The 11,171-nt window shown below is 47.3% G+C and overlaps 1 protein-coding gene across 1 annotated transcript in view; it reads left to right on the top strand.

The window, feature by feature from the left end:
- Nucleotides 1-8,862, top strand: part of LOC104273459 (chromosome unknown open reading frame, human CXorf36) — a 15,421-nt gene extending 6,559 nt beyond the window's left edge. The window contains exons 3-5 of the mRNA XM_009868796.1: nucleotides 5,182-5,355; nucleotides 7,065-7,353; nucleotides 8,522-8,862. Coding sequence (XP_009867098.1) covers nucleotides 5,182-5,355; nucleotides 7,065-7,353; nucleotides 8,522-8,862 — 804 coding nt within the window. The remainder of the gene's footprint in view (nucleotides 1-5,181; nucleotides 5,356-7,064; nucleotides 7,354-8,521) is intronic.
- The last annotated feature ends 2,309 nt before the right edge of the window (nucleotides 8,863-11,171 follow it).

Genomic DNA, 11,171 nt, shown 5'->3' with positions numbered 1-11,171 from the left:
TTGGCAGACCCCACGCAACAGTAGCAGCAGCAGCAGCAGCAGCAGCGCTGGGGCTAGTGCCTGAGCTGCACCGAAAGGGACTTGCCCGAATCACTGATGGTCCCACACAGCAGGTTGCCATGAAGCCAGCACCCTCCGGGCAGGGGTATGAGGTGCAGGATGACACATGCAGACACGGAGATGGTTGTTTTGGAGCAAAGCTCTGCTGTACTTTGTCTAGTAACCTCAGGAGAGGCACCAGGGAGAGGGGGCAGATTTGCATCAATTTCACTCAGAGCATCCTTATCTGAGCCTGTTGGCCACAGGCAGGGACAACTCCTCCCTAGTGTGGCAGGCAGCAGCTTCCAAGCTTACTGGAGTGTTGAAGGGGTTTGTGGAAAACCATGTTACCCCCACAGCAGTGTTATGGAAAGGGAAGTGGCCGAGAGCTTAAACCTGCCATTTGCTGAGCTGCGTGAAAAAGAAACTGGGGAAGTGTGGGTCTGTGGTATCTCAGGTCTGCTGCAAAGTTAAAGCATTAGCCGAGCCCGAATCCTTCTCCTTAAAAGGCTCTTGACATGCTATACAGTTTTCCCTACGCCATCCTCTCTGAAACTGAACTCCTAGATGGGCTGCATGCACACACACATGCCCATACACAGACATGCCCATACGCACACACACACGTGCACACACAGCATCATGTGGAGACTCTGTCTGGGGCACCCAGGCCTTGCACCTATCCACTTTCTCCTGGGTGCTTGAATTTCCCTGTGCAGCGGTGGGAAGCTGAGCTGACCCTGGCCACAGGGTGCTTCTGAAGTGAGCCAGCCAGGGACACAGTCCCTGGGACGTTTCAGCAACCCCTGCAAATTTCTTAGTTGAAAAGGACACAGGAGGCTGCAGGGAGGCCCAGACCTTTGCAGATCAGCCTCGGGATTGCTCAGCTCGTGTGTTCATGGTTCTTTGGTTCTGTAAATCAAGCAGAGAAACCTAAACTGAGATATAAATCCTTACTTACAGCATACAGGCTTAAATACACCTAGGAGCATAGTGACCCTGAGGCCCTGGGGCCTACACCCCGCCCCTCCAAATTTTAGCAGCAGTCACCATTTAAGATTGGGCATGTGCTCTTAAAAATGGCTGCTGGTCTCGCAATAGCCTGAATTGAAAAACAGTCTGTGGCAATAACATTTCAGTCTCACAGTGTGTGTGAGCTTCTACGTGAGACCCTTGTCACTGCCCCCAGCCCCCTTGTTGCAGGTCACCACAGGCTACAGGGTGACCTTCCCAAGCTCGATCCCCACAGAGCTGGGGATCACCTTCCTCTCTGCTCACTTCACCTGCCCTCCTCAGAGCCAAAAGCCAGAGGAGCACCTCTGCCTGCACCCCAAGTCAGCAGTGCTGCGACTCTACGGTGTTTGCTGAGCAGACACATGTTGGTAAACCAGCATGAGCCATAGGAGGGGCTTTTTGGGGGGAGACACCATATATCACTGTAAATACTTGCCTGCAGTACTGCTCTTCTTGGATTTTTCCCCTTCCCCTCTCTTTCTGGAGGTGTTAACAACGCACTGCTCTTGATGCCTGACACAGTGCTCACCCTTTTTCACAAAGCTGCAGTCACCCAGCGGTGTCTGTATTCCCCCCACCCCCCGCAGTTTTTTTTGTATATGTTAGAGCACAGAGGAAAACTAATGGGCTCAGGTAATTTTGTCTTATAGAGCAGAGAATTACAACAAACTGTAATGTGCTTGAATCAAAATGACAGATCGTGAAGTAATGTTTTTTCACTTTATGCTGCCTGCTCTGCCTGACCCAACCATCAGCCGAGCTGCCTGCCACAGTGATTATTTCACCCACCATGACAAAAATCTTCATTGGATGCAGCAAAGTCGTCAGTGTTAAAACCCAGCTCACCTCGGAGATGAGCAGGATTTAGCTGGGGCTCAGACTGCACAGTGGCCCCAGCCACTTGCTGCTTTGCCCAGGAGCTCATTGCCTCAAAGCCCTGCTGCGTGCTTTTCCTTTCGCAGGGGAAGAACAAAGTGGGTTGGTTTCGGCACAGATCGCTCACAGGCCAGATTTACAGTCCTGCCCACCAAGTACAGCCTGGAAAATGATGATGGCAGACAGAAAAAAGCAGTCCAAGGTGAAAAGCCAGCCATTTTCAGTCTCTCTTCCTAGGATGTACAGTGTGAAACTATAGACCAGCACCTCCACCTTCCCTCAGCAGATGTGCCATTGCCTTGGCTATTTGGCCCCTGAGGCCGGTATACATTGCTTTGCTCATGAGCAGTAGCATCTCGCTGATCTGGCAGCTGGCCCATCCTAGGGAAGGATGGGCATTTTGGGGCTCACAGAGCCACCTCCCAGAGCTGTTGCCTCTTAGACCTGGTACCTCGTCATCAGAGATGTTCTTCGATAAACCTGCTGGCCTCTCTGGGCATCCTTAGTTTCTTTTGCAGGGGGTTAATGAAACCCTTGGATTCACAGAGCCAGGTGCTTTGACAACTACATTGAAGTGCTTCCTCCTGGACCCACCCTAAACCTGGTTGTTTGGTGAACCCAGGCAGTGGTGCATTGGGCAGCAGGTGGCTGTGCTCCTGATCTGCACCATCCCTCCTTGGGCTGGCTAAAGAGAGAGATGAGTGAGAAGAAGTTGTCCTCCAGAAGTTGTCTTTATGTCAGAGTGAATTCTCTGTGTGTCTACACTAGATACGCATACATATACATACATAGGAGTTTAAAATGCATCACATACTCTGCAGCACGGGAGGGAAATTCACAGCTGAGTGCAGGTAGGCTTTCCAGGAACTACTCATTATTAGATATAAAAATGTGGGTATTTAACCAAAATAAATAAAAAGTTTTCCATATTAGTCACAAACAACAAATCAGGCCATCGGACAGGTCTTATTCGCTGGGGTTATAAGATGCTGCAAAGGACCTGAGATATTCTCAGATAAATCAGCATCTCCAGTGTTTCAAATGTGTGTTCAAATTTTAATTCCATGAACAGTTTTTGTCTGAAAGTTTTACAACTCCAACTCCTTTTCTGCTATAGGGATGTTTCCACCAGTCTGCTGGAAAGGGAGGCCCCACTCGAGCAGGTGCTGAACTTGATGCTGTTGACTAGCTTTGCTGAAATCAAAAGGCCTCACTGCCCAATTTAGGTGAATCAAGGCTTCATTAAATAATAGGAAGCTGCACCAATGGTCAATATAAACATGACAGCACCCAGCCCTGCTCCTCTCCTCCTGAACCAGTGCTGGTATGCCTGAAATGGTCCCTCAGGAAATGAGCAGCTGTGATCATGACATGCAGTGCATGTCCATATCTATGTTAAGGGGATGAGCTCTGACTTTGGAAAAAGTCCTAATTACTACTTTCATGGCATTCTCTGCCACTGTGATTTCAGTTCCCACTGTGTACTCTTACACTCAACAGCTTTTGCGTTGCAAACTCCTGGAGGCATCAAGGCTTTCTAACTTTGGCTGCAAATATTTGCACACACACCGAGCTGCAAGGAACTTTCTCCACCATTTATCTCTTACTTAACACAGTTCTGTTCTGCTAATTTTTTCTCACTTCTCCTGCAAAGGGAAAGTGACAGAGTCAGCTGCAATGTGCCTGCAAGTGCTGCGAGACAAATCCATAATAATTTCTTCCCTCCCTCCTTCTATGGTTTTTGATAATTAGTTGAAAATATATTCCCTTGATAAGGCTACACCAGAGGAGTGTATGAAGACTTGCAACTAGAACTGGGAAGAATTGTTTTAGACAAATGTTTTATTCTCTTTGGGAAATAAATAGTTCTTTGGTTGTTGCAAAACAACGCTCCAGTGGGGGTTGAGTTTCTCAGGTAGTTTTCACCAGCTATTGCTGTTCAGGGCTTGTTTAGTACAACTGATGGCCAAGTAGGGAGCAGTTGGGACCTCACTGAGGCCAGCAGGAAGGTAGAGGAGGGGAAGTGGGAGGTCCAGTCCCCCATTTCCACCTCCGACTGGGAGAGCAGTTCAATCCTCCTTTCCTTGTTTCTTCATTTCTTTGTCATGTCTGGGTAATTAAGTGTTGTATGCCAAATGAACAGCTCGCGCAGGAAGGGCTGAGAGAGACCTACCTCAGAGTTACCAAATGACTTGAGGACATCCTGAGTCAAATCTTTGCTCTCAGCATGAAGGATGGCAGGGACAAATGTGAGCTCCCATGCCCTTTCCTCTGAAGCATGTCTCCCAGCTGTGAAGAAAACCTGAAAGAGTAATTTGGTTATTGGGATCATTTGGAAGGAAAAGGCTTGGCAAAAACCCGACTCCCTTCCCTAGCAGAGGCATGACAGGGCAGTGTTTCTGTGTCACTATGGGCAACTCTTTGTACATCTGCTCTCTTTGACTATTAAGGAAGACCAACTCTAAAAAAAAATAATCTTTTTTACTACGAAGATATAAATTTCTATGCCATTTATCCCAGCCATGGATTGTTTGTGCAATTTTTATGAGCAAAACCTCCAAATCTGAAAGGTGAAGTACGGTGATGATTGACTCTGTTAGCCCAACAGTTCTTTATTTGTTGCTGGTGCTTATAAAAAATGTGCAGGAGCTATTCAAATTTTGTTTTGATAATTAATGAGCAGTTTTATAAGAGAGAATATATCCTGTGCTTGTACCCACATACAGTGTTTATTTATACTTTTAAACCATGTTTACTGACCTTAGCAAATAGTATTTCCAAGAAAGCTGCTCACAGGTTAAGCAAACAGCTTAAGGATCTGAAGACATTATTTAACGAAGGAAGTGACTCACCGGCTTAATGACAGGGAGGCCTCCACCAGAGAGCTGGGGTGCCAGGGCTGGAAGCCTGAATGGAGGAAAGGGACTCACCAGCACAGACCAACATGGTGCCATGCAGTTGGGGGAAAATGAGGTTTTGCAGCCTCTACAGCTGTGCTGTGAGGACTGGTTGCCATGTTGGAAATCTGAGTTTTGAACATGCATTTTTGGATGGCATGACTTTTTTCCTAGGAGGGGCTTGCCGTAGAGATCCTCCTGTTGTGTGCCCGTTCCCACCAGCAGCTGTGCCACGGGAGGCAGAAGTGCAGAGGGAATGGCATAGAGATGCCCGTTCCCGCAGCATGGACTGAGCACATTGCAACATCTCAGGCTGGAAAATAAACACCTTTGTCGTGTTTTCCCCTCTCGCCAGGGCCTGTCTAGCCCAATGCTGCGCTGCCCATCCCAGCGTCTCCTGGACAGGATAGTGCGGCGCTACGCTGAGGTGCCAGATGCCGGCAGCATTTACATGGACCATCTCACCGACCGGGATAAACTGCGCCTGTTGTACACCCTGTCAGTGAATTCACACCCCATCTTGTTACAGGTATGCTATCACCTTGCCCTGGCTTGAAACACCACCCCACAAGCCCCTTGCAAGCGAACCCCCTCAGGAGATGTTCACCAGTCCCCAGTTGCAGAGGAGTCCCAGCCCTGGCCTTTGGCAATCTCCTTAGCTTATATAAAGAGACTTTCTTCTATGAGGTTGGGTGACTGAAGCCAGGCAGACTCCTGTGGTGCTCCTTGCATCAGCATGTGAAGTTGTGGAGATGCAGATGTCCAGCCTCTTAAATGAATCAGAACCCAGATGGGTTATTGCACTAGTGCATGGTGAAAGACAGGATTTTACATGTTCCCGATACTTCACGGCGTTATGTTTGTATTGCTAATATATTACGTACAATTACAGCCTATTTATAGAAGAGAAAAAGCATGCTTTATCATGGAAGGACCAAGATGCAATGTTGAGGTTGAACATGGACTTGGGCAGCACTAATTTCCCAAGCTCCACGTGCCAGTGCTTTTTTTTTTGCTATTTGCATGCTGCTGGTAACTAGCTCCATGGCAAAGTGGAGCTTTGCAGAGGTGTTTTGTGGAATCCCAAACATAACTGAGCTCTGAGTTTGAAGGCAGAGAGCTGGGAGACCTGACATGGCTCCTTCCTTTCCTTACACTTCTCTCTGAGGGAGTATCCTCACCTTTCCCACCACCACCTTTAGTCTTCATTGCTGTTTCTTGCAACCCTTCGAGATTCCATGGAGAGCCTCTATCTAATGCCACAGGCCACTGGTGCTCTCAGTAACACATAGGGCTCCCTTTGGTGCCAGGGAGAGGGAACGGTGCTCATGCTTGGGAATTCTCCTGGGGGTCACTCAGCCATAGCTCTCTGGGGTACGAACCTGTGGTTCTCAGCACTGTAAAGATATGGGAGCACAGCTTGCAGGGGTGGAAAATATATACTGAAGAGAAATGGCTTAATTTTACTTGGGTGCCCGAAATGCTTTCACAGCAGGAGGAAGGCAACCTTAAACATGAAACTGGATGGGTTCATAGAGCCCTCCTCAGTAGGGCCCAGGTGTGCTGGGGAGATAGGCAAGTTACAGTGTAAGTGGCAGAAAGCTTTGTGTTGGCACAGCTCAGCGTTCACGCAGTTTGGTTTCCACCTGGCATAACTGCCCTCCTAGCAGGAGCTGCAGTGATGCAGTTTGGCCAGCCCAGGTGTCCCCACTGGAGCACACACGCAGCACTTCTGTCCCTGATCCTGCAAGGACTCTTACGAAATAGCCAGGCAGTTCTTATAAATGAGTGAAAATGACATGAGCCCTACCTCGCCTCCAAGCCATGACTTTAGCTATACAGCGCTCGTGAGGGAACCATCAAAGGCTCCATAAAGACACCCTAAAATTAGCTTTTCATGAATTTGAAATTTTCATGAATTTGAAATCTATTATTATATTGGACTTTCTGGTTAGTCTGCGTCACAGACTAGGTCTTAAAATATCAGGTTCTTCTTCCGTAATAAAAAAGTTAAAAAGAAAAAAAGCAGAAAAAAACCCCGGTGTAGCTATTCCAGGGTGGAGCAGACCCTTCCCCAGCTGGTGGGGCAGTGAGGAAAGGTGGTAGGCTGCTTTAAGAAGTGAAACACAATGCTGGTACCGCTGCTTAAAGCCAGCCAGGGCACCTGAGGGTGGAAGGTGGGTCCACATGCAGAGGACATGGGTAATTCCTTCCCTGGGTTCCTGCTTTTCCTTTCAGATCTTCCCCGACGTGGAGGGGTGGCCCTTCCCGCGGTACCTGGGCTCCTGCGGGCGGCTGGTGGTCAGCGCCAGCACACGGCCCCTGCGTGACTTCTACGGCGCGGCCCCCGAGGTGGCTGCCGACCTGGCCCTCCAGCTCCTTGCCATCCTTCACTCCATGGGCACCAACGACCTCAACTATTTCTTCTACTTCACCCATGTGGACGCTGGCACCTTTGGCGTGTTTAGCAACGGGCATCTGTTCATCCGGGATGCCAGCACGCTGGGCATCATCGACAAGGAGGAAGGTACACAGCAGGCTCCACGGCTGCACATCTGTCACAGGAGGGATTAGCGAGGCAGCGGAAATGAATTTCTCACCTGCTACACTCATCTCTGCTGCTAGTTTGGTTTTTTTTAATCTGCCAAACGTTGCTGGCTAAATTAAATTAAAAAAAGCACACGGAGAGATTTACTGACAGCAAAAGCGCCAGCAGACCCTGCCATCCTGGCTCTGAGTCAGGAAGGCAATGGGCAGGGGTTTTTTGTGCAATCAATGGTCTGAGGACCAACCGTGGGCATGTACGTCTTGCCTGGCCCCCTCTGTGACTGGCAGCAGCATTCGGCGTGCCCAATACTGAACACTCTCCCTTGAAGTCTTCCTAAATCTCCTCCTTTAAAACTTTTGGCACAGAAATACCAATATTTACAAGTAGACATTTCACAGATTTATTCAAGTATTGTGTCAAATTAGATTCTTTTTTAGGTGCATTTGTCACATTAACTAATAATCATTATTATAATTATAACAACAAAATCCCCTTTATGTAATTTTTACATAAAATCAAGGGTTACTGTTCACATTTCACAGGTTTCATTGGTCTAGCCTTGGAAGGAGAACTAGCCAAATACTATTCCTCTGATGATTTAACAATTTCATTTTGAACATTCAAATTTTCAAAAGTTCTTTGCTCAGTTCTCACATTCAGCTGAGCAGATCTCAAATATTCAGAAGCAGCTGTCGAGAGAGTTTTCCACTGGGTTTCTTTTTCTTGTCCGAACAGCCATTACTGTTAACTTGACTCCAGCTAGATGAGCTGCTCTTACAATTTAATGATTTTGAGTAACATAGAAAAATTATTGGTTTGGCTATTTGTGGTAGCTTTTGTAGGAACTCCACATTTTAGGTTGGTACTCCAGTTCTCATTTTTCCTGCATCAGTGTGACTTGAAAGAGTTCTCTCCAGTTCTTCTGTCAGAAGGTTCTGCAGAGCCCTGTCATTCAGCGAAAGATACATATTTCAGGAGTGAGAAAATTGGCCCATACACAGCTCCAGCACAGAGTACTTTGTGGTGAAAGAGAGCTGTATCCTTTAGATAGTCACAAACCCTGTGTTAATACAGAGGTACAGACATATGTGATTATCCCAGATTTTGCTACTGTATTTCTAACAACTGGTTTAATTGTTTCTCATAGGGAGCCAGCTGATTGATGGCCAACAGGAGTATAAAGATATATTCAGCTGCTTGACTGTGGACTGCCAGTCTGCATTTGTGTCCTGTAACTCCATCAGGGAGAAGCACAGCCTCGTCATGGTGTGTCAAGAGCTTTTGCCTAAGCTGCTGAAAGGAAAATTCCTGCAACCCATGCAGGAGAAAATAGACAGATTCCTGCAGCACTGCGCCGATAGCCTCGCCGACGACCAGGGTCTCGATGAGGCAGTTGCGAAGCTGGCAGAGCTCCTGAAACCTCTGCGGTCTTGTGATTCCCGTTTTGCCTACCGCTACCCTGACTGCAAATACAGTGACAAATACTGATGGCTTCAGAGGAGGAGACCCCTGGGAAGGGCTGGGAAAATGTCAGCCCCCTGCCAGTGTGGGAAGCAAGAAGATAGCAGGGTAGCTGAGAAGAGCTGCTCTAACTCTGGGGCTTCCTCATCAAGGCAGAGGAGGAGGGAGCAGAGTGCATACAGGATTCGTTGTTCATCTCCCAGAGATGCATTTGTTACATGGGATGCTAGACATGATGTAAGGTTTATGGATTATTAGCATTATCGTGAGTGGCAGGGAGGATTAATAAATCTCATTTGCGTCTGTTGGCCTTGGAAGAGTTTTCCATGCCATTTGTTAAAAAGAGACCCTCTGAAGACAGCATACTCACAACTAGATAGATAGAGGAGCTTTATTACCAAGAAAGTCTTTCTGATTGAGATGATCTATACATAATGTGGGATGGATGGAAGCATCTAAGACTTTCCCTTTGGGGACTCTTAATACACTAAAAATCATAGATAAACTGAACCATCAAATCAGTTCTGTACCATCACCCATCACATATCACTTTTATAAAATATTTAAATTTTATTACTTTTATGGCATGCAGAACAGAAAGACGCAGCCAACAGCATTAAAAAGCCGGAAGGTCTCATGTCTCTTGAGGCTTAATTTATCTAATCCCCAAATATAATTACTTTTAGTCTTTCTCAAGTTGACAGGCAGAAAGTGGAGACTAATAAAGGTTTTTGTTTTAAGGACAGGAAAAGAACAGCTCTGGGATCTGATGGGCCAGCTCTGGGATCTGATGGTCCAGCAGATACTTTCACAGAAAACTGGAGGAACTATTTGCACAAATCCATTCAAATGGAAAAATTACTTTAAGAGGAAAACCAACACAGGCAGAGGATGAGACATGAGTTTATGCTGAGCCCAGTGAGACTTACTGAACACTCAATACTCCAGTGGCGGTGCTGGGGCACCCCCCAAGAGCTGGAGAGGTTTAAGTCCTGACCAGCAAGAGGTACAGCCATCCTCATCCATTTGACTTTCAAAGGAGGAATCAGGATGCCAGTCTTTGAAGCAATAACTCAGGCACCTAAATTCGGGGTTGTGGTCTCTTTTTTCCACAGCAGCGGCCAACCCAGGGCTAGATGCAGGGGCCTCATTTTGTGGAGGAAGGTTGCAAAAGTTTCAGAATTGCAAAATACAACTTCCTCACCAAGCACCTGTCAATCTCTGTTCCATGTGCTCCCTGTAGGGTGTCAGTCAGAGGCCCACATCAAACCTTCCCTGATGTTGAGGGGACTGCCAGACCCCACCTGGATTTGGGGCTTTCTCCTGGGATCCAGGTGTGCAGGAGTAACCAAGGAAAAGTGGCTGAGCTGAGTCAGAAATTAGACTTTTTGAATCCCCTGTAAGTATTTTCATCATGGAAACAGTCTTCCTGTAGCTATGGTTCAAAAAAAGAAATCAGTAACAGCATTAAAGCAGAAAAAAATGCATTTGCATTGCTCATCGTTGTAGGGAGTTACCACGAGCAGTTTCAAGATTTTGTGTTGCTCTGAAGGGGCCCTGTGCACACAGAGCATCCAGCCTGGGGTTCAGGGCAGGTGTTGCAGACAGATTAGGCATCCAAAACCACACACAGGTCTGACACTGGGAGAATCTGACCCAGGACGTTTATTTTGCCTTTCTTCCTGGCATAAAGTATCAACTGCACCTTTCAGCTCTCAAGAAGTAGAAACGTTAAAAATAATTCTTAGGTAAATTTAGCTCCAGGCCCAGATGGTCCGACAGTGAAAATGTTTAAATATACAGTCTAAGCTATGGCTGCAGCCCTCTTTCTTGATTTCAGCCTATTTCTACATCATGGCTCTCTTCCAGTAAGAAACATGTCCTTCGCTGAGATCCATAAGGCTGTCTAACAATCTGTTTTCAACAGTTTTTTCTTGGATCTGTCTGCATCTCCAGTCTCTTGGTCTGTGATATTACCTGATAGCTGGGATTAGCCCCTGGCCCCTTCCCCTCCAACGTTTCCCCCTGCCATGCTGCCAGATGCTGGCCACCTCGAGATCCCATTTCATTGCTGCTCTCCCTAGGGTCGATGGTGAGGTGCTGCGAGCTGTCATCATCCTCTCAGTGCTGGAGGGCAGCCGTCTTCATGCAGTCATAACTAAAAATGCACACTGCAAAACACCCTAAAAATGCTAAAGGTGAAGAACTGTCCTGGTCTGCTTATGCCTCAGCAGAGGTGATTTGCAAGCCATGGAGACCCATGGAGATGGGTCTTGGAGACCCGTGGAGATGTCTTTGCAGCTGCTCTGTGATTCAGGCTGGCCTCTGATTCAGAG

Source organism: Apaloderma vittatum, unplaced genomic scaffold, assembly GCF_000703405.1.
Source record: "Apaloderma vittatum isolate BGI_N311 unplaced genomic scaffold, ASM70340v1 scaffold15184, whole genome shotgun sequence".
In the NCBI taxonomy this organism is placed as follows: Eukaryota; Metazoa; Chordata; class Aves; order Trogoniformes; family Trogonidae; genus Apaloderma; species Apaloderma vittatum.
Note: the sequence above shows the minus strand (reverse complement) of the source record. Positions and strands in the feature narration are given on the sequence as shown.